This window comes from Eleutherodactylus coqui, chromosome 9 (genome assembly GCF_035609145.1).
Source record: "Eleutherodactylus coqui strain aEleCoq1 chromosome 9, aEleCoq1.hap1, whole genome shotgun sequence".
Taxonomy (NCBI): Eukaryota; Metazoa; Chordata; class Amphibia; order Anura; family Eleutherodactylidae; genus Eleutherodactylus; species Eleutherodactylus coqui.
This window is the reverse complement of record NC_089845.1, coordinates 33,892,078-33,916,798: the sequence shown is the minus strand read 5'-3', so window position 1 is coordinate 33,916,798 and position 24,721 is coordinate 33,892,078. Positions and strand designations below refer to the sequence as shown.

The 24,721-nt window shown below is 46.5% G+C and overlaps 1 protein-coding gene across 1 annotated transcript in view; it reads right to left on the bottom strand.

The window, feature by feature from the left end:
- Positions 1-24,721, bottom strand: part of GABBR2 (gamma-aminobutyric acid type B receptor subunit 2) — a 581,362-nt gene that overhangs the window by 10,355 nt on the left and 546,286 nt on the right. Inside the window, exon 16 of the mRNA XM_066578831.1 lies at positions 13,413-13,595. Within this exon, the coding sequence (XP_066434928.1) occupies positions 13,413-13,595 (183 nt within the window). The remainder of the gene's footprint in view (positions 1-13,412; positions 13,596-24,721) is intronic.

Below are 24,721 nucleotides of genomic sequence, written 5' to 3'. Positions count from 1 at the left end.
TTAAAATTTTTTTTGGACAACGTTCACCATGCGGGGTAAATAATGCATTACTTTGATAGATCGGACTTTTAGGGATGCAGCGATACCAAACATGTATTTTTGTTTTATGATTTTGATTCTTTTATTTAGACTAACCAATCACCTGTAAAAACACAGTTCATTAATGACAACTTACTGCTGGATGATCAGCAGCATTGCAGCCACGTGGAAACCTACCCTATATGTTACATAAACCTACCCTTATAGTGTTCAGTCAGCGCGCGGTGTGTAACATTGATTGTGGAATAGTTGTGCAATAACTTTTGTTATTCTTTTTATTAATCAAGGTTAATGGCGAGCCGACTGGATTAATTGTATAGGCATATGTCCAAAAAATACAATGCAACGGCAATTAGATTGCATTATTCCCCATAATTGGAAAATCTTACGTGGGAGAAAAAAACGGATATCATATTTGAATTAAGCGCAGTCAAGTTACTATAAGATAATCTGTTACAAAAATTGTGTTGCACAATGTAATGTACCACAAAGTTGTATGACTGTCACAATTAGGCCAGCAGCGACGTTCCGCCTTGTAGTTATGTATTAAGGTACATGCTACGGACCATAATTCTGTCTGATTTTCGGACCAAAAATTTGGCTCAAAAATCGGACAGAAATAGCACCCATTCATTTGATTGGGTGTATGCACAGGAGATTTTTTTAACTTGGATGTATACTATTCTTGTCCGATTTTGGGAAGAGTATAGCACATGTTAATGTACCGTGTTCAGCACATCGGACAGCACACGGACGGGATGTCCAATTCAAGTTGCACCCAAAATTCTTGGGCACAACTTTTTTGACGCCCGTGTGCATGTACCCTTAGGGCTCGGTCCCACGGGCGCATCGGCACCCGTACACCGGCGCCAATGCGCCCGTGTGACTGACAGTTAGAAGACGGCCGTACCTGAAGACGGACGTCTCTCTCCAGCGCTGATGAAAGAACACATGACCGGCAATGAAGCCGGTCACATGTTCTTCCTCCCGGCGCTGCAGAGAGACGTTCGTCTTCAGGTACGGCCGTCTGCTGGCTGCAGTAACACGGGCGCCGATGCGCCCGTGTTACTGAGCCCTCATAGTGTACTTATTGGTGGTCTACAAGCCACAAATTATTACATAGTGACATTTTCTACCAGACCGCTAACATACTTAACTCCTTTTCACGACGACGTGTTTTTGAGTCTGCGAAACTAAGATTTTCACGCACATGAAAAGGATCGTTAGTGTTTTCTATAGTTTTCATTTGGAAAATTCACATCGCATAGCATGCAAGTGCCATGCGATTTTTTTCCCCAAGGTCCCATAAGAAATAACTAGTGATTCCTCCACCAGGAATGCCTCAAAGTAGAATAATTTTTTTTTTGCCCACAGCATCGCTATGAGGAAAAAAACGGCTCGTGTGAATAAATCCACTCAAAAGAATTCACATGAATAAGCCCCTGAAGGGGGATTCCTGGATAGTTTTAACTTTTGCTATTGATCATTGACAGGTGATGATCAATGATCATCAGGACCCCATGCTGGGACCCCACCAGTCAACTGATTTCTGGTGTGGAGGAAGCAGGTGCAGCACCAGTTGAATTCAATGGAAGCTGTAATGCAGTACCAACTGGGCCTTTCTGCTTCCTCCGCTGACCATATTGACAGCAGCATCAGGAATCAGCTGATAGGTGGAGATCTGAGCGGTGGGTCCCTACCGATCACCTACTGATGACCTGTTGGTCATTAATAGCAAAAGTTAAAAATGTCCAATATTACATAGCATCTCTATGTTCTGGCTCACAGAGGTTGTCCCAAGCAAGAGACGCCCCCTCTATGAGGTCTGAATGTCCTTAGATTCACATGTGGCAGATTGGTTGCAGATACTTCTCCAACTGTCTTGTTCATCTGAATAGGGTTTGTAGAATTCCATGCAGGTGATGCAGAAAAACCTCATTCAGATGAGCGGACATGGACATGTGAGTCATAGAATCATAGAATGGTAGAGTTGGAGGAGACCTCCAGGGTCATCTGGTCCCTTCCAACTCTACCATTCTATACCAGAGTTTGTCTTTTTGAGAGAAAACCTATCATATACAACAAAGAATGTGCATTACATATCTTATCAGTTTGATGAGAGAAATGAGCAGTCATCCATATGCGACCTAATTTGTGCTTAAAGTGATTTTTCGGTCACAGAACAAAGTTTTCACTAGTACCCGAAAGGCAAAGGGGGTAGGAGTTATTTCACTTTCCATCCGTCCTCTGTGATGTGGTCCTTCAGACTGACCAGTTTCTGGGCCCCATTTTTCAGCATTGCAAGATGGCCTCCACACATCTCTCTGGTTGGCCAGCATTGATCACGTGAGCAGTGCTGGTCAATCAGAGGGCAGGTTTAGTAATCTAATATGCCACAGTTAACATTAGTTACCAGAAGATTGCGGTTGCCATCATGGAGGTCTGAAAACAGGAATCGTGAATCTGAGGGACCACTGCACAGAGGTCAGATGGAAGGTACTATAACTCATCCTCCCGTCACTGGACAGCATTTTGTTCTGGGACCGGAGGGTCACTTTAGTAATACAGTTGGGTGCACCATGTTCTCCTATGCCTGTGTGGACCTTGCCAGGCATCTTATAGGCACACATGGATTACAGAACCAGGTATATATGCTATAACGCATGTCTTGTCACTTCTGTGAGGCCATGAAGAAGGGTCTTCACTATATATCAGCCCCATATTCTTCTCCAATCAGTAGAGTAAACAGGAGGTCATTGGATGAAGAAACCTGCCTGATTGTCTCTTCTGCAGGGTTATGAACAATGGCCAGGTCCTTCTCAATTCACAAGTGTAGCTTTATAAGCCAGTACCAACTGGGTGGCCTATTTTGGTTTTCGCCCCTGATGTTCTTGCCGTCCATATGAATGTTCCTGCTGTACAGTTTTCATACAGGAAGTCACTTTAATCTAAATATTATTCTGCTGATATATCGTTAAGATCTTTGTTAAGTTCTTGTTCTAGAGCCTTTTGCCAAGTTGCGGAGTGAATCTACTGCAGGACTTTGATTCCTCTTGCTGACAGGTATGTGTGTTCAATAATGCATGACACTGCATTCTCTAAGTTGCTGTAAGAAGTGTCATCAGTGGTTTCTATCAAACCAAGTTCTGCATGATTACCTCCCAACTAACATGCCATCAGGACCAGCAGGAGCCGTTCTATACAGAAGATTTTCTACTTCTACTAGACTTCTGCAGAACTGTAAGCTTGACAGGTGAAATCCTGGGTTTATATGTGTGAATTCAGTGTGACAGCCTGGTTTAACCTGTTCCTTATTTATACAATGACATTTACTAATGTTCTCATCTCCTAAAGCTGATAATTAACTTAATTGAGACTCCGTATTAACTAAAAAATAATAATCTTATAGCGCCAGCATATTCCGCAGCGCTTACAATACAGGGGATATAAAACAAGACAATGGTTACATGTACGGTAGTAATCAATTGATGGAAACAATAGGGGTGCGGGTCCTGCTTCAACGAGCTTACATACTACAAATAATGGGGTGATACAGAAGGTAAAGGGGCTGGAGATGTGCACGGTATGGCGAGGTGGAGAATGATGGATGCTGTACACACAGACAATGGTCAGGCCGTATAGTGGCGAAATCGGGATGACTGCAGGTGCTGGTTGATTACAGCTAGCAGGGATTGCAGTCTGTGGGACAGGGAGCATGTTATCAGACGGAGTCCTGAGGGGTTTGGTTTAGGGGATATGATATGCCTCCATGAAGAGGTGCGTTTTTAAAGCACACGTGAAGTTTAGTGTGTCAGTGATTGCCCAGATATTTTTTGGTAGTCTGTTCCAGAGGACAGGTGCTGCTCTTGAGAAGTCTTGGAGGCGGAAATGAGAGGTTCGAATTAAAGGGGCACTCAGTCTGATTTCATTAGCAGAGCGGAGGGCTGGGCTGGCTGGTGGATTGAGATAAGGGAAGCAATGTATGGCGGTGCTGTGGAGGGCTTTGTGGATGAAGGTAGTGAGTTTAAATTGTATTCTGTATTTGACGGGCAGCCAGTGCAGTGACTGGCACAGGGCAGAGGCGTCCGAGTAGCAGCTGGACAGGAAGAAGGGCCTGGCTGCCACATTCAGGGTGGATTGGAGGGGGTAGAGTCTGGTACAGCGGAGGCCTATTAGCAGAGAGTTACAATAATCGAGCCGAGAGAGTGGATGAGGGCAACAGTGAGAGTTTTTAGCATGTCTATGGTGAGAAAAGGGCGTATTCTAGCGATGTTCTTGAGGTTCAGCTGACATGTTCGGGCCAGAGATTGCTTAGGGGGTGAAGGAGAGATCTGAGTCAAATATGACCCCAAGGCAGCAGGCATGCTGTCCTGGAGTTATGGTGGTGCCACACACTGAGATGGAGATGTCAGGATGAGGTCGGTTAGTAGAGGGCGGGAACACCAGTAGGTCAGTTTTTGAGAGGTTCAGTTTTAGGTAGAGAGAGGACATGGTGTTAGACACAGCAGACAGACAGTCGGTGGCGTTCTGGAGGAATATTGCTGTGATATCCCGGGAGGAGGTGTATAGCTGGGTATTATCAGCATAGAGATGGTACTGGACACCAAATCTCCTGATGGTCTGTCCAATGGGGGCTGTGTAGATGGAGAATAGGAGGGGGCCGAGGACCCAGCCCTGGGGGACCCCAACAGCAAGGGGAAGAGGAGGGGAGGTAGAGCCAGCAAAGCAGACACTGAAGGAGCAGTCGGACAGGTAGAAGGAGAACCAGGAGAGGACAATGTCCCTTAGTCCAATGGAACAAAGCATAGTGAGGATGTTACCATACAGCGCGGCGCGTCGCTCCGGCGCCCTGGAGCACTGTGTCGAGGTTGTCCCAGCAGCTGTGGGCGGCGGCATGGGCGTGTCCGCCCGTAGGGTGCCGCCCGCCCTCCTCCGCTCTTCTTATACAGCAGTGGGCGGAGTTGCCTCCTCCCACTCTCCGCCCCTGGGCGGAACCTTGTGGTTAAAAGACTGGCAGTGAAGTGAGCTCACTGCCAGTTATTGGTTCTGCATGCACCTAGCCAGTCTGTCTGCGGTTCTCCTCAGCCAGTCCCTAGTTGTCGGTCAGCTCCCTCTGGTCCTCTATTACTCAGTCTGTTTTTGTTGGTTCTGTTTGCCTCTAATCTAGTCTGGCCCAGTCAGCACTAGTTGCTATCCAGCACCCTGCCAGTTTGCCTGTGAGTCCCATCTCCAGCCTTGTAAGTTTTGTTGGTCTGATTCATCTGCCTCCTCTGTCGGCACTCTGTTCCCCCCATTAGGTAGGTTCCTGCTTGTCAGTCGCCAGCTCCCTAGCTAGGGCAGCGACCGCCGTCCAGTTGTCCGCCTGGGGTTAGCCAGGGCCGAGGCAAGTAGGCAGGGACAGTGGGGGTGCGGGAGATCAGGGCACCCCAACTGGCGCTCGGGGGGCAGAGTGCCGTAACATAATAACTGGCCCTTAAAATACTGTTTTTCTTTTCATGGCGGCGATCAGCGCCCTTGCAAACCAGCTGCAAGACCTGGTGCCGGTGATCCAGGATTTGGCAGCTCGCATGGTGGCCCAGGAGCAGTGGGCGTTGTCGCAGGGGGAGAACGCCTCTACCTGTCCCGAACCCAAATGCCCTCTTCCTGAGGTGTTCTCTGGGGAGAGGAACAAGTTTTTTCCTTGTTTTTCAACAGGCGTGTCGCCTGTTTTTTCGGATGCGTCCCTGCTCTTCCGGCTCGGAGGTCCAGAGGGTCGGGCTCATAATGTCCCTGCTGCGGGGCTCTGCCCAGACTTGGGCCTTTTCCATTCCCGAGGGTTCCCCCTCCCTGCATTCGGTGGACTCCTTTTTTCAGGAACTCGGGGGCATCTTCGATGAACCGGATAGAGTGGGGTTGGCGGTTTCACGGTTGCTGGCGCTGCATCAGGGGTCGCTTTGTGTGGAGGATTATTGCTCCAATTTCAGATGCTATGCGGGTGATACTGCATGGAACGATAGCGCCCTGAAAGACGTTTTTATGCAGGGTCTCTCGGACGCGGTCAAAGAACTGTTGATCTCCCATCCCGTTCCCGGGTCCTTAAAGGAGGCTATGGAGTTAGCAGTGAAGGCAGATTGGAGGCTCAGGGCTGGGAAGCAAGATAGACCGACCCATAGAGTCAGGGAGGTCATTTGTCCCGTTCCCTCCCCGTCCGTACCAGTCTCTGTTCCCGAACCTATGGAACTGGACCTGCTGGACCCCGAGGAGCGACGCCGGATTCGGTTATTACATCATCTCTGTCTCTACTGCGGGAAAGCTGGACATCGGGTGATAACCTGCCCCCGGAGGCCTCAGCGTCCACAGTCTGAATCGGCAGAAAGACTTCCAGTCCTAGGCGATTGCAGGGAGGGTCGCCTAGGACCTCAGGTACGTCCTAGACTTCTGATACCCTGCCAGGTTAGATTCCGGAACTTCTCCCGCCTAGGGCAGGCGTTTATTGATTCCGGAGCAGCTGCTAACCTGATAAGCATGCGTCTCGTTGAGCCCCTGAGGGCTGAATTTGTGGCGCTAAAGACGCCAATTCGTTTTGCTAGCATTGATGCTACTCCTCTTGCTTCGGGCTTGGTACGATGGAGGACCCCAGTGTTACAACTCACGGTGGGGGGTCGCCATTCGGAAGGTCTATCGTTCCTGGTAATGGAGAAAATGTCGGTAGACATGATACTAGGGATGCCGTGGCTGGCGTTGCACAACCCCCAATTCGATTGGGCCACTGGGGAGCTAACCCAGTGGGGGCCGTCCTGCCATAGCCATTGCGCTCCCCCTCCTCCCTGCTCAGTCGATACCGCACTCAGTCCCCGAGGTATCACTTACCCTCACACCCCGTCCACCCGTCCTGCTGCTGATGTCGCCGCCGGTGCGCTGCAGGGGGGACGGAAGAAAGGGGTGGGGTCTCGTATGCAGTTGCATTGTGAGGAGAGTCGGTCGGTATTTGAGCCGTACAGGGTGGGACAGAAGGGGTACCGGTCCTCTGGAAATCGCAAAAGGAGGGGTCGCACGGGGTGCCATAAGTCTTTGTCGAAACCTGTTGTCTCTTCGGTGATGCCCACCTCCGGTCCCCCGCCGCCCACCCTGGTCTGTGATGAAGTTGAACACAAGGCCCAGGAGGTCCTGGATTCTTGCCGGGGTCCAGGAACCGTACAATATTTGGGGGCCCGGAAGAGTTTTTTGGAGTATGATAGCTCAGATGACAGTGATTTTAAAATTGGAGTTGCCGCATATTTTGAAGGCAGCGTCATTGGGAGTGAGGATGGGACAAGAGATAGTGGTGAACCTTCGGGCATTGACTCGGAAGACGACCTGAAACACGACGATATGTCAACGGTTGGTCCTGAAGAAGATGTAGAAAGGAGAGCCCCTGAAGGAAATGGGGCAGCCACAGGCTACCAAAGTCATGGACCTGAGGATCAGTCCATGGTGACCGCTCGGGAGGGTCACATTCTCGGGTTGGTACAGCGTTTTCATAGCCGTTTTTTGGATAAGCCTGGTCGAGTTTCCGGGGGCCCGGAGGTCCCCCGTCAGAGGGGGGGTAATGTTACCATGCAGCGCGTCGCTCCGGCGCCCTGGAGCACTGTGTTGAGGTTGTCCCAGCAGCTGTGGGCGGCGGCATGGGCGTGTCCGCCCGTAGGGTGCCGCCCGCCCTCCTCCGCTCTTCTTATACAGCAGTGGGCGGAGTTGCCTCCTCCCACTCTCCGCCCCTGGGCGGAACCTTGTGGTTAAAAGACTGGCAGTGAAGTGAGCTCACTGCCAGTTATTGGTTCTGCATGCACCTAGCCAGTCTGTCTGCGGTTCTCCTCAGCCAGTCCCTAGTTGTCGGTCAGCTCCCTCTGGTCCTCTATTACTCAGTCTGTTTTTGTTGGTTCTGTTTGCCTCTAATCTAGTCTGGCCCAGTCAGCACTAGTTGCTATCCAGCACCCTGCCAGTTTGCCTGTGAGTCCCATCTCCAGCCTTGTAAGTTTTGTTGGTCTGATTCATCTGCCTCCTCTGTCGGCACTCTGTTCCCCCCATTAGGTAGGTTCCTGCTTGTCAGTCGCCAGGTCCCTAGCCAGGGCAGGGACCGCCGTCCAGTTGTCCGCCTGGGGTTAGCCAGGGCCGAGGCAAGTAGGCAGGGACAGTGGGGGTGCGGGAGATCAGGGCCCCCCAACTGGCGCTCGGGGGGCAGAGTGCCGTAACAGAGGAGAAGTTTGTGGTCGACAGTTTCGAATGCTGCAAAGAGGTCGAGGAGGATCAGTAGGGAGTAGTCGCCCCTCGATTTGGCAGTCAGGAGGTCGTCAGCCGGGATCTCAGTAGCGCATGCACACCAGCTCAGGCCCGGCCACCAGCTACTGTTCTGATCTGCTACTTCTTTCCATAGAAGAGATGGTTTGTTTCCCTGGCAGCGAGCAGTAAAGAACCATAGGACAGAGGAATCAATATCTGGAGAACGGAGCATTTTGGAGATAACATCTTATGGGTGAGTGCATTGTTCTGCAATTTTGTGCACATTGAAATAGGATTTTACAATATAGCGGTTAGTGTTGCTCATCTTCATTGCGATAAAATCATCCTGATTTTTGCTAAATTGAATCAGGTAAGTCTGACCCGATTTTTGATAAAAATTGTGGGAAAATCAAATTTCCCATAATACCTGCTGCAGCAGAGAGCAGTCAGAGAGTACGGGATGGTGTATGCCATTAGCAGGCGCTGTATGGAGGTTGGTCATTTGATGCCTGTAGACAGGCTGCAGATGAAAGATGCTTGTGCCGTTTTAGCCTACTTAGAGGAAGCAACCAAAATGGTTAGTTGGGATGAGGCACTGATCAGTATAGCCATCATTGTTGTCTGTCTGCTGGAACAGAGCCTGCAAGGACAATGACATGTCGTTGTCATCGCAGGAGGAAAAGGAGGAGGAGGAGGAGGAGGAAGAGATACCAATCTCCCAACGGTCTGGTCAGTTCTCCATTACTCGACATTGCAGGGAGGGTGGCTTCGGGCAAGAAAGGATGGTGTCCTTTCCAACATGTTTCTCCACCCATGAGAGAAGTATAGAGGGGGAAGAGGTAGGGGGTGAGGCTACACAACGTTCTTTCCATCCACCTATCTACCCCAGCTATTCTACGTTGATGGCAAGAAAGGATGGAGGACACTTTTAAACCCGACCCTGAGGAATGTGGGCCATCACCTTTAGGCTGGGTTCACAAATGCTGCAGAATTTTTGTCCGTACCCTCAGCACGGATATTCCGCATGCATTTTTAAAACTAAGAACAAGCAGTAAGTGGACAAGATTTGCAAAAAAGTTTGGTCACATGCTGCGGACAAGCTGTGGGGAAACTGACATATGGTGGGCAATTCAAATACACGACATGTCAATTTTGGTGCCGTTTCCGCTACAAACTCTCTTTTCTCTATGAGGAGAGATTTTCCGCAGGCAGAAAAGACGCTTCAAAACCTGTGCCAAATCCGCTGCAGAAATCTCACGGAATTTCTGTGTGGTCCCGCTGCGGACATTCCGAGAGATTTCCATCCTGTGTGACCCCAGCCTTATGGACTTTGAGGCATATGAGTACTTTTATGCCACAGTGTTTGCAGAAGGACCGTCGCATAGCTCACATCAAAACATCAGATCATTATTGGGCGGCCACTCTTCTTGATCCCTGCTACAAGAACAAAATGTGAGATCTCACTCTGGCAGTGGAGAGAGACTTCAAAATGCGGCAGTATCAGAACAGAGTGTTATGCAGCTTGAGAACAGCCTTTTTCCCATTAGTGCTGCATATTTAATTCCCGGAGGTCCGTGGCACACACTAGCATCGTGGCCTTGATGCACCATAGATGCCGTCTGCACATAATGCATAGCATCTCTCATTTACATGTAAATTCAGAGCTCCGCCAACTCAAAAACTCCATGCACCATAGGTGCGAATGATGCATCAAAACAGAGGTACATCACTTCTATATTATAGCCTCTCTATTGCGCATAAAGTGCCGATCCATACTGGTACATACACAGTATTAACTCCCGCATAACTAGTATACTATGTTAACCCCCACATTACCTGTGTACATATAACACCTAATCACTGGTCATGTCAGTCCGTCAGTCCATAAAGACTATCAAGTGTGCACACACTTAGACACTGTAGATTGGCCTCACATATCTGGCAGCTTTCGATCTTCCAGATCCATTGCTCGTGATCTGGGTCTTTTTCAGCCCTCTTGGTTCACCAGTTTTGGCCCCCGGTCATCCGGTCCTTTCGTTGTTTCTTATTACTGTGCTGCTTTCCCAGAATAGGGACAGCACTCTGGTTCTTAAATGGCAGTCACCACATGATCAGAGGCCTCTTGTGTCTGCTAGGCCTCTGCTGGGTGCTGCGGAGCACACATTGCTCTCATGTCCTCTCTTATGTCTGCTATGCCCCTGCTGGGTGTTGTAGAGTACACGCTGCTTTCATGTCCTCTATTATGTCTGCTAGGCCTCTGCTGGGTGCTGCGGAGGTCACGCTGCTTTCATGTCCTCTCTTATGTCTGCTAGGCCTTTGCTGGGTGCTGCGGAGTACATGCTGCTTTCATGTCCTCTCTTATGTCTGCTAGGCCGCTGCTGGGTGCTGCGGAGCACATATACTGCTCTCACCTCCTCTCTTATGTCAGCTAGGCCTCTGCTGGGTGCTGCGGAGTACACGCTGCTTTCATGTCCTCTCTTATGTCTGCCAGGCCTCTGCTGGGTGCTGCGAAGCACACACTGCTCTAATGTCCTCTCTTATGTCAGCTAGGCCTCTGCTGGGTGCTGCGGAGTACACGCTGCTTTCATGTCCTCTCTTATGTCTGCTAGGCCTCTGTTGGGTGCTGCGAAGCACACACTGCTCTTATGTCCTCTCTTATGTCTGCTAGGCCTCTGCTGGGTGCTGCGGAGTACACTCTGCTCTCATGCGCTCTCTTATGTCTGCTAGATCTTTGCTGGGTGTTGCGGAGTACATGCTGCTCTCATGCCCTCTCTTATGTCTGCTAGGCCTCTGCTGGGTGCTGCGAAGCACACACTGCTCTTATGTCCTCTCTTATGTCTGCTAGGCCTCTGCTGGGTGCTGCGGAGTACATGCTGCTCTCATACCCTTCCTTATGTCAGCTAGGCCTCTGCTGGGTGCTGCGAAGCACACACTGCTCTTATGTCCTCTCTTATGTCTGCTAGGCCTCTGCTGGGTGCTGCAGAGTACACTCTGCTCTCATGCGCTCTCTTATGTCTGCTAGGTCTCTGCTGGGTGCTGCGGAGTACATGCTGCTCTCATTCCCTCTCTTATGTCTGCTAGGCCTCTGCTGGGTACTGCGAAGCACACACTGCTCCAATGTATTCTTTTATGTCTGCTAGGCTCTGCTGGGTACTGCAGGGCACACACTGCTCCCATGTCCTCTCTGCAGCCCATTTCTGTTCTTGTGATGCAGTCCTCTCCTTTTTTATATCATCCCCACAAACCCACTGGCGATCTTGTAGGATCTGGCACTGTGGCCGGCATCCATCCCTACATTACCTTCTATGGAGGAACCATGCTCAAAGGTCTGTTCCAGCTACGCAGCCTCTAGGAGGCTCCTACAAAATGTTGTTTTCTGACATTTGTACCACAAGGCCATTAGCCGCAGACTCCGAGTAGTTGGGCTGCTTACATTGTGAGGGAGGGTGTGGAGCACCTCCTTACAATTGTGCAGCATAGAAATGGATGCAGAAACTACAAGGATATTCCTGTCAAGTAAGTATAAAGCCAGTTCTGAGTGTGATTATTATTTCTGGTGTGATCTGGCTGGTGTGTACTGAACAGGGTAGAGTGAAATGGCTGAAGGAGAACTTCCCTCTACAGGCTGTTCATGATTGCATCAGCTGGATCTTGAGCGCTGTGCGCTCCAGCCGGTCACATGATTCACTCTGTGATGTCACAGGTTACTCTGGGAGTAATCCAACAATGAGAAAATGAATACACCTCCTATAATTGGTTCTCCATAAAACGTAAGCATTCAGATGAAATTTAACAGCAAATTATTTTATTAGAACGTCTACATTCAGATATCTAGCTTTCCATCTCCCAGCAAGTCTTCTCTACTTCTTGTTTTCTGTTCATGTGATCTCCTCTAGAGATGAGCAAGCATGCTCGGATAAGTCAGTTACTCGAGCGAGCCTCGCTCTTCTCGAGTAACTGCATTCTTGTCCGAGCATGTTAGGAGGGGCAGTGGGGGTGAGATGGGGGGGGGGGGGGGGGGGGGGAGAGAGATCGTCCTCACTAATATACTGTCACATAGTTGCTTAGGTTGAAAAAAGATACAGATCCACTAAATTGAACCTTTCCTAGATCAGTTGTACATCATGCTAAATTATGAATAACCCTCAATGCCAACAGTTATTATATAAGCATTTAGCCCCTATTGTAATGTTATTGTATCTTGCTATTCCTATCTCTTAGGGTAGGGAATTCCATTCAACCCTATCCTATACTGATGACTAAAAAGTCTTTCCTCCACATGTAACAAATGCCCACTGCTTATTTCTACAGTTCTTGGAATGAATACATTATCTGCCGGTTCTTTGTATCAGTCAAGCATATATTTTTACTGTACATTATATCACCTCTAAGGCATCTTGTTTCCAAGCTGAAGAAGATTGATTTTTCTAGCCTCTCATCCTAGGAGAGACCACCCATTCTAATTAATAATCTAATCACCCGCTTTGAACTCTCTCTGTCCCAAAAACTGAATCCTGTAGATAGTTGAGCTTAGAGAGAACACACTTTATATCCCCACATGCATTATGCTTCTTGCACAGCAGACTGTGCGTATAAAAGAGTTAAAGCGTATCTGGCTTCTCAAATAACTTTTCAGAATAAGCTGCCATGTATGTGTTTATGAGGAATATCTCTATATCTGTCCATTATATCACTTGTATCCTACATTTATCACCCTTTTTCTGCAGGCTCCATCTCTGGTTTGTAGCTCTCTCTGAGGTGGTGATAAGAGTCTAATGGTTGCGTTATGTACAATACCCTGTGCACAGAGAAGACTGCATACTCTGCTCTCTAACTGTCTGTAACACACAGGGAGAAATATCAGGGAGGACCCTAGAGAAGTACTGAGCAGTGGAGATGTGAATAAATAGTAGTAAAAAAATTCACCATTAGCACTAACAGCACATCTGTCTGAGTCTTTGTCTCTGTCTCCCCTCCCTTCCCCTGTCCTTTCTATAGTCTTCAGTAAGTAGGATGAGTGATCCCTCTCCTTTACTTCTTGTTCTCCTTATATATAACATTAGCTGTCATATAAGCACAAGTGACCCTTTAAATTAGTTGTTATCTAAAATGTACTGCAATACTGAAACTGAAAGTACCTCTGTGATTTTCATTCGTAATCGATGATTTTCTGATTGTAGTCCTTCTAGTCGGGATGTGCTGGCTTGATTTACACTGGTGACTGATGTTGATGTCTTGGAGTCTTCTTTTTTTTGATTTTGTGTGAACTGAAATCTTCTGTTCTGAGTCGCTGCATCGGGATTTGACTTTAAGGTTAATAACTATGAAAAGCAAACAAAAATTTATAATAGAACTTGGCTACAAACATCCAATACTGACTGATCTTTAACCAGCAGGTGTAACATTAGGCTGGCAATTGAAGTCATTCTCGTTATTTGCAACACATATGTAATGTACTCAAAGGATGCAAGCAATGATAAATAGTCATACAAATAAGATTTCAATTAAGTGATTGTAAGAAGAAGAGTGGCTGCTGCCCAATGTTATAGTAAGACTGATTTGTTTTTAGTGCACTGTATTTTTAAGAAGGGGTAGGACAGAGGAACGGGTTCACGGTGAGCGGGAAAGGAGCCGAAGGTGAGTTGGTGAGCACCAAAGCTATAGATGGCGATAGTAGGGGTCTCTTCTTTGTGTGACCGATGTGCCGAAGCAAATGTCCTACGAACAGTGTCCTCCGGTGATTGCAGAGTAATCTTTAAGGCCAGATTGGGCAGACTCAGTGGCAGGATTATCTGAGTCCTCTGTTCTTTTGCCTTCTTGCTATTGCTTTCCCATGCTAATGGACCTGAAGTCAAACTGTTCCCAGTTAACCAGGCTGAGAACTGTTGACTCTTTCCCTAATAAGCAGGACTAAGGACTGTGTTATCCCAGGTTGGGTTTATTTCCATGGACAGGTTTTGTTATTTACAAATAATAGAGACTATTGGTCATTCCTGCAATGATGACTACTCTTGGCTATGTCAGTTACACCCGGAGCCTATGTGCCATGGCTACCAATCGGGCCCACTTCTAGACTCTGTGGCCTTAAAGGGGTTCTGACACGAATTAGATTTTTAAGCTTTAGCAGCCATTGTTCCCTGGTCTGCCTAATGAACATAAGAAACCCACGATTAATGGCTGCTAAAGCATAAAAATCTTATACTTACCTTTTTTCCTGTTGTTGTTGTGCAGTGGGGTCATCTCCCAGCAGGCTCCTCTTCTTCTCTAACGAGCCACCCCCACTCCAGGAATCCGCGCTTGCGCAGAAGACAAGTGCCCTCTGACAGGAGTCAGGACGGGCTGCCTCTCTTCTGCGCATGCGCAGCACTCGGGAGTTCAGCCAGGACGGATGGGCCGCCCACTGCAAGCACTGCAAACACTTGTGATGTGCTTGCTGTGGGAGGCCTGTCCGTTCACCTTGGAAGTGGCTGATGGAGGAGCAGAGCAGGAAGCAGTCATTTTGACCGCTCTAGCTCTGCTTCTGGAAGCCACCGAAGATGCCCGACGGAGGGGACATGCCTGGCGATCGGTCCTGGCCACGCAAGATAAGCAAAAATTTTTTTTTCATGTCAGAACCACTTTAAGCGGGCCATTAGTCCCTAATGACGCAACTGCCACTGTATGAGTAGGAAGGGCCAATGACTACGCTGGTGAAGTTTAGCCTAGCCTTCCCCACAATGTAGGACAAGTCCAGCGATACTAGATTTATTTTCTACCTGGATGGCCAGGAGCTTACAAAATCCTCTACCTGTGGTCCCTTAAACTATGTTATGACTGTATACAATATCAACATTACATGTACTATGAAATATGCCCAGATCCTGCCATGTCTTAGATTTCAGCCTTCTAATGGTTGAAATGCTGTGCCAATCCTGTGTCAACTGACTTAAGACAATGTGACCTTTGTTTAAAACCAGGTTTGTTGCGTATGTGTTAGGCTGGGTTTCCACGGGGCGTAATTGCCGCGGAATTCTGTGCAGACTTTCTGCACGGAAATTCCGCCCACGGCTTTTTATCCTTTGATAAAGCAGCAAAGTGGACAAGATTTGCAAAAATCTTGTACACATGCTGCGGCGATCCGTTGCAGCCAAGCCGTGCTGAAATTGACATGCCACATGGAAATCAAAGCCGCGGCATGTCAATTCTTTCCCCGTTTCCACAGCGGCCGCTCTCCTCTCTATGGGGAGAGATGGCTACAGCAGAATGCAGGCGGCAAAGGCGCTTCAAAATGCGTGACGAAAGGCCGCAGGTTTTGAAGCTGCATTTCTGCTGCGGAAATCTTGCAGTATTTCCATGCAATCATTCCGCGAGATTTCCATGGGAATTTCGGTCCCATATAACCCCAGCCTAAATGTTAGGCCACCTCTGCATTAATTCCCCTAGTATTTATGTAAGTGCCCACTATGAAACTGAAGTAGAATCTGTGAGTCTGATGCAGGACTTGGGGGCAGTCGTAGTACCTACAGTCACAGTAGGCATGCATAGAGGGATTTACGGCACAACAGAACACCATAACTTAAGATCTTCCTGGCATAATGCATGTTCTGAGTAACACCAATGATATGATTGGGCCCAGGAAATCCAGCCCCTTCCTATGTTCCGAACACCAGAACTGGGGAACACTGAGAACCCCCAAAGCTCAATATCAGATCGACCAATTAACCCTTTGCAATCCAATTTTGGATTCAGGGTGCTTTCTCTTTCTGCCATTTTACAATGGCATCGTCTGCTGGCTAGGGACATGCTGGAGAGGCCCCTGACAACAGAGCGGCCAGTAATCTACAGTAAGAATACCCTGCCGAACGTCTTCCGACATCGGAGCTGTACAGCCTTCAATCCGAATGCTGGAAGACGTCAGAGAGTGGATTGGAAAGGGTTAAGATATGATATTTAGAATCAATAAATTGCTAAAAAATATGTACCGGATAATGGTGGTCATAATGTCTCCCTAGGAGATTCCTATGAGGAAGTATGACCAAAGTAAGAATTATATTTGCAATATTGTATGATCCTGCATGTAATCAGCCCACCCCTCTCAGATGGTCAGGAGGAGGGTCATGGGGGTGTGGCTAGAACACGTGAAAGTATCGCACGAGTCAAACAACAGGGGTCAGACTGCAGGAGTTTATATACAACGTTATAGGACTGCCCAAGACGTCTTCAGTATATCTCCCGGATCTTAGATGCTCTAAGTGAGGGTCTGGTATTCTCTAATTCCCTCTTATTTTGTAACTGTTTGCCTTCTATGTCCTTTTTATATTATCTGTTGTAACTTTTTTTTATAAGCACCTCTTTGTGTTAAAGATTTGTACTGTGACAGGATGAAAGGAGTTGGAGTGGATGGAAGGTATATTTTCCCCAGACTCCTATCATTCTGTGAAACAGGAGGGCACAGGTTCACTGCTAATTAATTAACGGCCACTGGGGATGCTAAGTCTGGGGTCACACAGGTCGTATCCCCGGCGGAAATCTCGCGATAATGCCGCAGCTTCAAAACCCGCGGCACTCAGCCATGGGTTTGGGAGCGGCTTGGCCGCATGCTTTTCCGTTGCGGCCTGCGCTCCTATAGAGGCAAGCATGGTCGCAATGGGAAGAAAAAAATAGACATGCTGCGGCTGGGAAATCCGTGCGGCGACGGATTGGCCGTCCCATGTGGATGAGATTTTGGACAAATCTCGTCCACATGGCTGGCTAATCCCAAGATTAGAGGCCGCAAGTGGATCTGCTGCAGCAAAATTCCGCACGGAATTTCCGCGGCAAATCTGCCCTGTGTGAACCCAGCCTAAAAGTGGAAGGAAATGTGCACTCCCTCTTGGAGGCAGATACCCATAGCTGTGGAAAGTCTGTGTCCTGCTCCTGCGCACACAAATACACGCGGGAGCGGGCGGAATATGCAGGTGCGTTTCTGTCATGCAAACATTAGAAACGTGCAAACATTCGAAACAAGTCCATCGCGTATTATCTCATATGACCCACCAATATTGAGGATGTGCCAGTATCTACCACACAATGTTGGAAAACAATCAAATTGAATTAAAACACCCTTTAATTTTTTCTTCTATATGAAAACACTGCTAAACAATTGTTACTGAAAGTGGCGTAAAAGTAAAATCCTCCTGTGTTAAGGGTCCTGTGTTGCCAGTGCCTGAGATCGCTGTATGAGCGATAAGGCATGGTAGGGCAGTAGCCCTGCCATGCTTTATCATAGCGATCATCAGGGCTGTGGTGAAAGTCCCCCAGAGGGACACAAATGTTGTAAAAAAAAAAGATTAAAAAAATGAATTAAAAAAAATGTAAAAAAAGTAAAAAACCCCTTTTTTATGCTTTTTCTCAGATTAGCATAAAAAAAGGTAAAAAAAAATTAAAACCCCACATATTTGGTATTGTCGTGTCCGTAACGACGCGTACAATAAGTTGCACATGCTTTTGACTGTGCACGGAAAAAAGCGTAACAAAAAAACGCTAAAAAACTGAGGCAAAATGCTAATTTTTAGCATTTTACCTCACTAAAACGAAATAAAAGTGATCAAAAAAGCCGTATGTACCCCAAAATGGTACCAATAAAAGCTACAGCTCGTCTCGCAAAACATAAGTCCTCATAGAGCTCCGTAAATCAAAAAATAAGAAAGTTACAGGACTTTGAATGCAGCGATTTAGAAAAAAAAAAAGATTTCCAAAAAAAGGGTTTTTATTGCAGAAAAGTGAAAAAACCTAAAAAAAATGTAAGAATTTTGGTATCGTTGTAACTGTACCGGCCCGCAGAGAATATGGATTGTCTTATTTATGCTGCATGATTAACGCTGTAAAAAAAAAAAATCTATGGCAGAATTGATGCGTTTTCTCTCCCTGCTATCATTAAAAAAAAAAAAAAAGTTTTAAAATATAGTCAATGTGCCCAAAAATGACGCCGATAAAAACTACAGTTCGCCACGCAAAAAACAAGCCCTTATTTGGCCGCGTCGACGGAAAAATAAAAAAATTATGACTTTTGATAAATGGAGAAGAAAATCCGCCAAAAATCGTTGCGTCCTTAATAGAGATGAGCGAGCGTACTCGGATAAGCACTACTCGCTCGAGTAATTGGCTTTATCCGAGTATCGCTGTGCTCGGGTCTAAAGATTCGGGTGCCGGCACGGAGCGGGGAGCTGCAGGGGAGAGCGGGGAGGAACGGAGGGGAGATCTCTCTCTCCCTCTCTCCCGCCTGCTCTCCCCTGCTCCCCGCTGCGACTCACCTGTCAGCCGCAGCGGCACCCGAATCTTTAGCCCCGAGCACAGCGATACTCGGATAAAGCAAATTACTCGAGCGAGTAGTGCTTATCCGAGTACGCTCGCTCATCTCTAGTCCTTAAGCCCAAAATAGGCCGTGTCCTTAAGGGGTTAAACTATTTACAGAGTTTTAGTGGAGATGGTCGTACGATATGATGCATCCCCTACTCCTTCCGTTCTGTAGCTCCCTTTCCCATCCCACTCACTTGCTGTAGAAAAACTAAAAAAAAAAAATTAAAAAAAAAATATTAGAAAGTTAAAAAAGAGAATTCTTGTGTGAAATGTATTTATTATATGTCATTAGTTCTGATGATCAAATACAAGCCTACCCTTCCACCAGAGTTCATCTGAGCTATGACAGTGAAGAAGATGAAGAATGTCAATCACTGCTGATTATGCCATCTAATGACTACAGCACGGATAGTTTTTGCTGCCCTTGTAAAGCTTGGGGGTAGAAGACCTCCAGAAAGTAGTAAAACTGTCTACATTCGAGTAACTGCAGTGTATGTCTAATCTGCTTCTGGCTGGTGGTACCACATACTTTAAATAGACTGTCTGCAAAGTCAGGGACACGGGTGGGGACATTTGAAATAATTGTGGCTCATTAGTCAGGCGCCAGTGCCGTCCTAAGCTCGCAGCTGTGCTAGTTCACCATGTAAATTAGTGGAACATTGATTTGGTCTTATTAGATTAGTGCTGCTTAATGAATAGGGAGCGTCGCTAATTAATCTCTTCTGTTTTGGGTAGTATTCCGTTTGCCATATGATGGAGGAATAATATAGGATGTTACGTTTTTTACAACCCCTGAAAATAAGCGGACTGGTGTGTAGAAACAGCTGGCACGGACATGTGTGCATTTGCGCTTTAAGTCCACTCAGTTTATGAAGCTACTATTAACTACAAAATCACTTGTTAATCCTCTTGCAAAATGTGTAATCTGCAAACAGCCTTGTTCTGGGCGGATGAAGAAGGAAAATAACAGATAAGACGGCGGAAAGTAAAGGAATTTACAGTAGATACATGGGAAAAAAATGGGAAGGATGAACAGAATTTCTGCTACTGTTGTTGCAATACAAATGTTTTTAGAAAAACAAAAAGTTGTTCATTCTAACAGAATTTCTGGAATGGTGGATAATTAATAACAAGTAGTCATTGTTATAAATTGTCGTAGGTCAATAAAACAGCTATTGATACAATGTGACTCCAACTTTAACTCTACTTTGTTACTGTTCTCCTATAGGGATCATTTGCTTCCAAAACCCCCCCGGCCAATAGGGTCGTCTCTAAGGTTTACCAACCACATGCATACATGTAATACTTTATTTCACTCCTTTAAGTCCTTGTCTGTTGCCATACTATTGGGCAATGCCTTCACTTCAAAAACCCTTGGAAGCCCTTGTAGACATTTGTATTCTACTACTGGACTTCTTTGTGTGCAATCTAGATTATGTTCCAGCCATTCCTGTTGTATCCAAGGGACTGCATGCCTTTACTTCAAGAGAATTACATGGCAAGTCCTCATGGCTCTCCATGCAGCAACTAAGGCCTCCCTCACAAAGGCGTTGCCCTATTCGCAGTATAACACTCCCATTGTTTTCAATGGAGCCTCTCAGACAGTCACAGAGGAGTCTGTTCTATTTTTGACGTTTAGCGCACCTCATCCATGATGAGATATGCTAAACTCCGCTGTCGGCCGAAAGTAAAAGTAAAATTGCGGCAAACTGCCACAATTAAAATCGTGGCGCTTTGCTGAACACTTGTGTGAGGGAGACTTTACTGGTTAGCCTGTAATAGACTTGTGTTTATACACAGCAACCCATCTGAAGAGGCAGAGAGGAAGGAAGTAGCAGGAGCACAATGGAAAGTCAGGGGGCGTGTCTCAGACTACTTCAGACTCTCAGTAAGCACTATAGCTAAACTGTAGTCACAGGTTAGAGATCTGCCCTAATGGAGTTGAGCTAAAAATCAGCAAAGGAGCAAACACCGAGGAATATAAGTAGCAGGTAATCATCGCATATCAATATTGAGTACCCCTTGACAAAGGGAATGAGACATATGTCACCTTTTGCTGCACATGTGAGGTATACTGTTGGACTATCTAAATGGTGTTGGAGTAATTTAAGTGTATCGTGGCCTTATCAATCAGGTATGGCAAATGTGACGGCGCACCGGAGAAGAATACAGCGTGAAACAGACAAGTGGCGTCTCAAGATTCACTTCCCTCTCTGAAGCTCTTTACTGAGTAAAAAGTATATATAGAAAAACACACTGTAGCAGGAACTGATCATGAGCAACACCGCCGGCTGTCACCCAGTCATCGTATGGGTTGGGTTTTCCCAATTCAGCAATCATCAAGTTATTCTAAAAGTTACAATCTACGCGGCAGCTACATTATCTCAAATTTACATATGAACATATGAAAATGCTAAAGCTGGCAGTTACATTATCTGTGTAAACGTATCGTTATGGTAACTGCAATAAGTCGTATGTCAAAAAAAAAATAAAAATTTGGGTTTATTGCACCCTGGTGACCAATCTAATGAACTACACCAACTGCAATATTTTGTATGTCAAAAGACCAATGAGAAACCGTCAAATTCCCTCTCTTTGTAAAGGCCAAATCAAGATGATGGGGGCAAAATAGGAATGTTTTTTGTCTCACCTGTAAAGTTTGATAGATTTGACATACAACCCGTTGCAGTTACCACAACGGTATATTCTGCTAGAGCCGCGCCCAGACTCACCCACTCAACTGCTGACTTCTATTTTTGATTAGTTTTGTCATGAACCATAAATAACCCTGAAATAATACAATGCGTAAAGCACTATTACAGGTTACGGTTGGAACTTGATTATTTTTTATGTCCATTGCATTTGCACTTTATTCTTGTTTTCTCGAAAAAAGATTCTTCATGCCCATTGTGGTTTCCGCTCATGGATGAAAAAAATCGCAGCCTGCTCCATTTTTCTGTGGTTCCCACATGGACGGCTTCCATTGAAGTCCATGGAAGCCATCCAAACCACTGCCCATCTGCAATTGACATTGCGGATGGGCCGCGGATGCCGCAGGAAAAGCAAGATTTAAGAAAAAATCTGTACTGCGCGTTGGTGAGCCGTGCGGACCATACGCAGTACAAAAAACCCAAAAAGAGAGGTCTGCATGGCCGCCGCCTGCACACATAGATACGCAGGGTCACCCGCTGCGGTCACGGCCAGATTCCGTGTGTGCTGTGTGCATGAGGCCTTATACATTTCAGCATTTTTTCTCACTGAACCATGAAATGAAAAATCACCACTAAAAAATGCCAGTGAAAAAATGCTGGCATCATTCAAAAAGCGCATGAGATTTCTCTGTTATTTTTTCCCCACCCAAAGGCCAAATGCCCACGGACAGACTATCGCCTGCCACGAATTCCGCAGCAATGTCCATCCATAGCATTCCACATTAAATAATTCTTTTCTTCCCATGAGTGGAAGTCAACTACAATTTTCCGCTCGTGGGGAAGACTCGCAGCATCTTCTATTTTGTGCCAAAAATCACACGTATGGCTTCCATTATGGTCAATGGAAACCGTCCGATCTGCAGCGATTCCAAAATGTCAATTTTTAACTCACCACTGATTTGCATCACTGCAGGCGCGACGGGCGAGACACTCACCGCGGATGCTGACAGGTGAGTGTAGGGTCATTGGCCGGCACCAGGTCTGATTCTGCTGCGAAATTTCACAGTCAGAATCTGACCCGGCCATGGGAATGAGGCCAAAAATAGCAGAAAAACACCAGTTTGAGGTCAGCCAGAACACGATATTGCTGACTGCTGATGTTCAAGAAAGAACATAAGTTAGACACAAGCAATTTTGCTACTAAAACTAGAGGCCAAAGTTATGCTAAGAAGGAAGGTGAGAATTCCACCTCCCCTTCACCGTTTTCTGCAAAGGGCCCTTAATCGACTTTATAAAACAGACTATTTTAAATCCTCTCCATAGAAGGTCTTTTTAATTCTGTCCTTTTACCACCAGAACATCTGAGTGAAGTGAGATGTTGTATATTGGCTTTATTCTTTGAGACTGCAGAGTTTCCTTTGTTATGCTTTGCGATATTTCAGCTCACAGCCAACAGGTGAGTTATCTTTGTCAGCTGCTGACTTACCTCTGTGCTGCAGCGGGCCTTTGAGGATCTTAGGATGCTACGAATGTCTAAGATCTTCAAAATCAAAGACGTTTGAAGGAAAAACCAAAAGTGATGCTCATGCTGGTATAGCTGTCTTTATGACTATTCAATATGTGCCTGGAGGTGAGGACTCGGCATTCGGTCTACGAGAAGGAGCCACAACCGGTGATTCCTTTGGAGATCTGGTTGAGTTTTACATATTGATTATATCACCCTGGTACAGACCAACACTATGGCTAAAAAAAGGGAGCACCAAAGTATGGTTCGTGTCGCTGGTGATGGATTAGCCTAGTAATATGCCAAGATTAGAATAACTATTTCAGAACATTTTTCTCCGTAGCCAAGACATTCTTTTCTGTTGCATAGAAAATGTAACATAACAATGAATGCTATTTTTTTACCATCTTGCATTAGTTACTGTTATTCCTTGGAGCTAAAATGTAATACTTCAATTGAAAAGTGCATATGTATCCAAAAACTATTATAAAACTAGTCTGCAAAGTGGAGGATTATCATATGGGCAAATTGAGCAGCCTCCCGAAACTGCAGGGGGTCCATGGCCAACCAAACTTTATAATTGGCCATGACAGTTATGGCTGTCTGGCTGCAGCAAGCATCAGCCTGCTTCTATAGTGTAGTTGGGGCAGGGGCCATGAGAAATCAACTCCTGGTAGAAGTTGGAAGCAGAGCTGACTGGCAGCTCACCTCAGACATGACCACTCCGGATGGCTCCAAGACCAGCAGCTCCACAGCATTGGCTACATAGGTGGCTGGATCCTGAGACTTCTGACACTGATGAACTACATCTGACATTCCCTCAATTATCAACTATAATTACAATACTGTGCACCATTTCCCCCAACTGCCAAAAAACTTTTGCAAAGTAAAACTGCTTAAAAAAACAGAAGAAGTGTTAATATTTTTTTTTGTAAGTTAACAAGATGCAAAGTGACTGAACAAAAGAGAAATCTAAATTAAATCAGTATTTGGTGTGACCGCCCTTTGAATTGATTCTTTTAGATATACAGTTATGACCAAAGATTTTGAGACGAATACAAAGTTTGCTTCTTCAGTTTTTTAGATCTTGTAGTCAGATGTTTCTATGGTTACTCAAAAATACATCAAGTTTAGGCAAAGACTCAATATTTACAGCAAGGACTTCTACAATTCCCCCTGGCATGCTGTATATACGCTTCTGGGTTTAATCCTGACTGGGGACAACCCATTCTTCCTAATCAGTGCTTGGAGTTTACCACAATTCCTGTGTTTTTGTTTGTCCACCTGCTTCTTGAGGATTGCCCACAGGTTCTCAATGGGATCGAGATCTGGGGAGTTTACTTCACCAAGCAGCTTTGTTATTAATATTGCCCTGTGACATGGTGCTCCAGCATGCTTGTAAAGCATTGTTCATAACCAAATTGCTCCAGGGTGTTTGGGAGAAGTTGCTCCTGGATCGTTGGGAAAGGTTACTCCTGGATGGTTGTGAGAACATGCTCCTGAATGGTTGTGAGAAATTGCTCCTGCATAGTTGGGAGAAGTTGCATCTGGATGGTTGGGAGAAGTCACTCCTGGATGGTTGGGAGAAGTCACTCCTGGATGGTTGGGAGACGTCACTCCTGGATGGTTGGGAGAAGTTGCTCCTGGATGGTTGGGAGAAGTCGTTCCTGGATGGTTGGGAGAAGTCGCTCCTGGATGGTTGGGAGAAGTCGCTCCTGGATGGTTGGGAGAAGTCGCTCCTGGATGGTTGGGAGAAGTCGCTCCTGGATGGTTGGGAGAAGTCGCTCCTGGATGGTTGGGAGAAGTCGCTCCTGGATGGTTGGGAGAAGTCGCTCCTGGATGGTTGGGAGAAGTCGCTCCTGGGTGGTTTCGAGAAGTCGCTCCTGGATGGTTGGGAGAAGTCGCTCCAGGATGGTTGGGAGACGTCGCTCCTGGATGGTTGGGAGACGTCGCTCCTGGATCGTTGGGAGACGTT